General features: G+C 37.6%; 1 protein-coding gene across 1 annotated transcript; it reads right to left on the bottom strand.

The window, feature by feature from the left end:
• Nucleotides 1–1,491: 1,491 nt before the first annotated feature.
• Nucleotides 1,492–1,965, bottom strand: LOC106766005. The gene has a single exon (XM_014650767.1). It carries the CDS (start codon nt 1,963–1,965, stop codon nt 1,492–1,494), a length of 474 nt encoding a protein of 157 aa, XP_014506253.1.
• Between the last annotated feature and the right edge of the window lie 1,351 nt (nt 1,966–3,316).

Genomic DNA, 3,316 nt, shown 5'->3' with positions numbered 1-3,316 from the left:
AGGAGAAGAAATCAGTTAAGAAAAACTCCTTGTCATTGTCAAATTTTAGTCTTTTAAGTTTAATGTCAAATTGATTTTCAATGAGATGTATGAAATTAGGAAGAACAATTTTGACCTCAGCTTTTGATTTTAAAAGATAAACCCATGTGAATCTACTGAAATCATCAACAAGTGTTAAAAAATATTTATGACCATCAATAGAAACCGTGTTTAAGGGTCCCCATATGTCAGCATGCAACAACTCAAAAAATTGAGAACTCTTGGAGGTGCTAAGAGAAAAAGGTAATTTCTTATGTTTGGCAAAATGACAAATGTCACAAGGAGCACAACTCTTGTATATAATATCAGCATGTTGAGAACATAACAATTGTAAAATGGAATTTGAAGTATGGCCTAGTCTATAGTGGCAAAGTTCACTGGTATTGACTGCATTTACAGGAAAAGCATTTGATTTATTGATAACATCATTTTGGAAAAGTGAATTGCAACGCATAGCATTTGATTCTTCAAGACGGTACAAGCCATTAATCTTCCTAATTGCTCCAATCATCTTGAATTGAGATCTCTGGAAAAGGAAACAGTGAGAATCACAAAATATTGTCATACAATCAATAGTGGAAACAAGTTTGGGAATAGAGATGAGATGAGAAAAAAATTCAGGAACAAAAAGAACATCAAGAAGAAATAGGTCACCTATGTGAATATTCCAGAGAAATTGGCAGTGACAGTAATGTGATTAGGCAATTTAATGTGTATGGATTTTATGGCATGAAGGTTATGAAAGAAGGATTTGGTGGAACAGGTATGGTCCGTGGCACCACTGTCAAATATCCAAGGAATAGAAGCAGAAGATGTACCTGAGTGTTTAACAGAGGCTTGATTCACCGAGGATGAATGATCCTTACTGTGTTGGAGCAAAGCCAAAATTGCTTAATATTGGTCTTTACAGAAAGTGAATTGGTCATTGGGAGGACTACCATCCAAATTGAGTTGTTGTAGAGAAGCAACTGAATCTACTTCAACCAAACTGGCAGAAGCTTTGGTGTTGGACTTATTCTTTTTATAACCAACAGGAAAACCAATGTAGAAATAACAAGTTTCAATGGTGTGGTGGGTCTTCTTGCATTTTTCACAAAATTTGTTGTTCTTGAAAGTGTTCTTGCTAGCATTGAAAGGGACTTTGTTGGAAGAGTTGAATCGTGGTTGAGCATTGGAAACTGCAGTGAAAGCCAAAGAATCTGAAACATGATGTTTAGGATTGGTGCCAATGAACTCACGTTCATGCTGAAGAACCATAGAAAAATTTTTGACAATCGAAGGCATGGGACCCATTATCATGATTTGAGAACGAACTTGTGCATACCTCTCATTGAGGCCACGAAGAAATCGAATCACATAATCATCCTCTTTTTCTTTTTGAAGTTTCGCAAGAAGTTCACAAGCATAGGGAGTTAAGCAGTTGCAGCTGAGAACACATCTATAGAGCTCCATCTATTTCCATAGGATTTTCAATTTCGTATAATACTCAGAAACAGACAAATCACCTTGATGGCAAGCAAGAATCTGATCTTGAAGATCAGAAACCCTAAATTTATTAGCATGGGAGAATTGATCCTTGAGATCTCTCCAAATATCTAATGTTGTATCCATCCACATCACCGATTGCTTGATCAAATAAGTCATGGACCGTGTGAGCCAGGACATCACCATTGGATTGGAGCGACACCAAGCTTCGTGAAGTGGATCTGTGATAGGGGGACAAGGAAGAGTACCATCAATGAACTTCTTGTTTTTGGTCTCCAGTGCGACGACCATGTCTCGTTCCCATTGGTGAAAATTGCTCTCCGTAAGAAGAGGGGAAACAAGCACCAATGTTGGATTTTCTCTAGGATGAAGATAAAGTGGGTTTGCCGGATTCACCAGGTGATCCGGTGTTTGTGTAATATGATGGCTGAGGGAAGCCATTTTCAGAAAATGAGGAAGAAGAGAAGAAAGCTTTAGGCGGAAGAAGCAGTGGGTGTCTGTTAACTCATTGGCAAGTGTACCAAATCGTTCAAGTAATAAAACTGGTAAGACCAGGTATCGTTTTCCCAAGAGACTTGTGCAACACATGACAATTCTTCCTTTCATAACTCAATTAGACATCAAAGTGCACAAAAACACAAGAAACTCTTTTTGGTATTTTTATCAAACAGTTGGTGTGCAAGGAATTTAACATAGTGTATTTACAATTTGTCAAGACTAGAATTCATCCACTTCATTCTCATGCATTTACAAACAACTCAATTCCATCAATTAAGTGTTCAATTTCAGTTCTAAGTTCAAGTCATATTTTCCAATATATCAAGAACCAAAATTCAAGCCATGGGTGATCAAGCCACAACAAGCATTAAGCATAGAAATCAAATACTAACATTGAAATGGAAAAGCATATGTATTAACATCACAAAATACACAANATTCAGTTTATTACATCTAATCTCAACAAATAGGAAAAGCTCTCCATGGAGGAGAACTTAAGGTTCACAATATTGAAGAGATAGGAAAGAAATTTGAACCAAAGAGAAGATGCAAAGTCTTTCCCAAGGTTCTTGGCAGCTGCTCCATGCTCCATTTGCGCCTCCCCTCCGCATCTCCATCTCCAATCTGTGACCCATCTTCTTCCTCAACCCAAAAGGGGCAAAATCACCATTGAAGAAGCTTGAAGACCCAAGGAGGAGTGGGAGAGCTTCCCAACACCCCAAATAGCCTCCAAGGGCCTCTCCCAATCTCTCTAGGTGAAGAATGAAGTGTACCAAGTCGTGCTAATAAATTTAGGGTTTTTATCTCACCGTTATCAGTGTTAGCGCCAAAAACTTGTTAAGACTTTGGCAAGTATACCAAGTCGTGCAAGTAGTAAAGCCGGTAAGACCGGAAATCGTTTCCCTAGAGACTTCGATATTACTCTACACTCGTATAATTACTAACTGACTCAAGCTAAAGAATGATTCCGATTTTTGGTTGGTATTATGCAATGAAAGTAAATTTTATGCCTAAGTAAAATTTGAACTAATTGGGGCCAAAACTAGTGAATATGAAAATGATTGATGACTATGTGGAATGAACATGTTGGAGAATGATTTCAACTAATTCCTTGTTGTGCAAATGCACTACAATACCCTTCATTAATTATTTGTTCTTGCCAACTAGCTAATTTACTAAAACCCAATCCCTTGGTGAGTTAGCCTAGGTTCATTTGTTAAATCCCAATCCCTTGGCAATCCACCAAAATCACCCGCATTAAGAAAAGTAATTTATGACAACTAAGGGTCTTAGT

Source organism: Vigna radiata, chromosome 7 (genome assembly GCF_000741045.1).
Source record: "Vigna radiata var. radiata cultivar VC1973A chromosome 7, Vradiata_ver6, whole genome shotgun sequence".
Taxonomy (NCBI): domain Eukaryota; kingdom Viridiplantae; phylum Streptophyta; class Magnoliopsida; order Fabales; family Fabaceae; genus Vigna; species Vigna radiata.
The sequence above is the reverse complement of the archived record's forward strand: the minus strand, read 5'-3'. Positions and strand labels throughout refer to the sequence as shown.

Excerpts from the sequence above, each read along its gene's own strand:
- LOC106766005 (XM_014650767.1), bottom strand. The coding sequence starts at position 1,965 with ATGGCTTCCCTCAGCCATCATATTACACAAACACCGGATCACCTGGTG.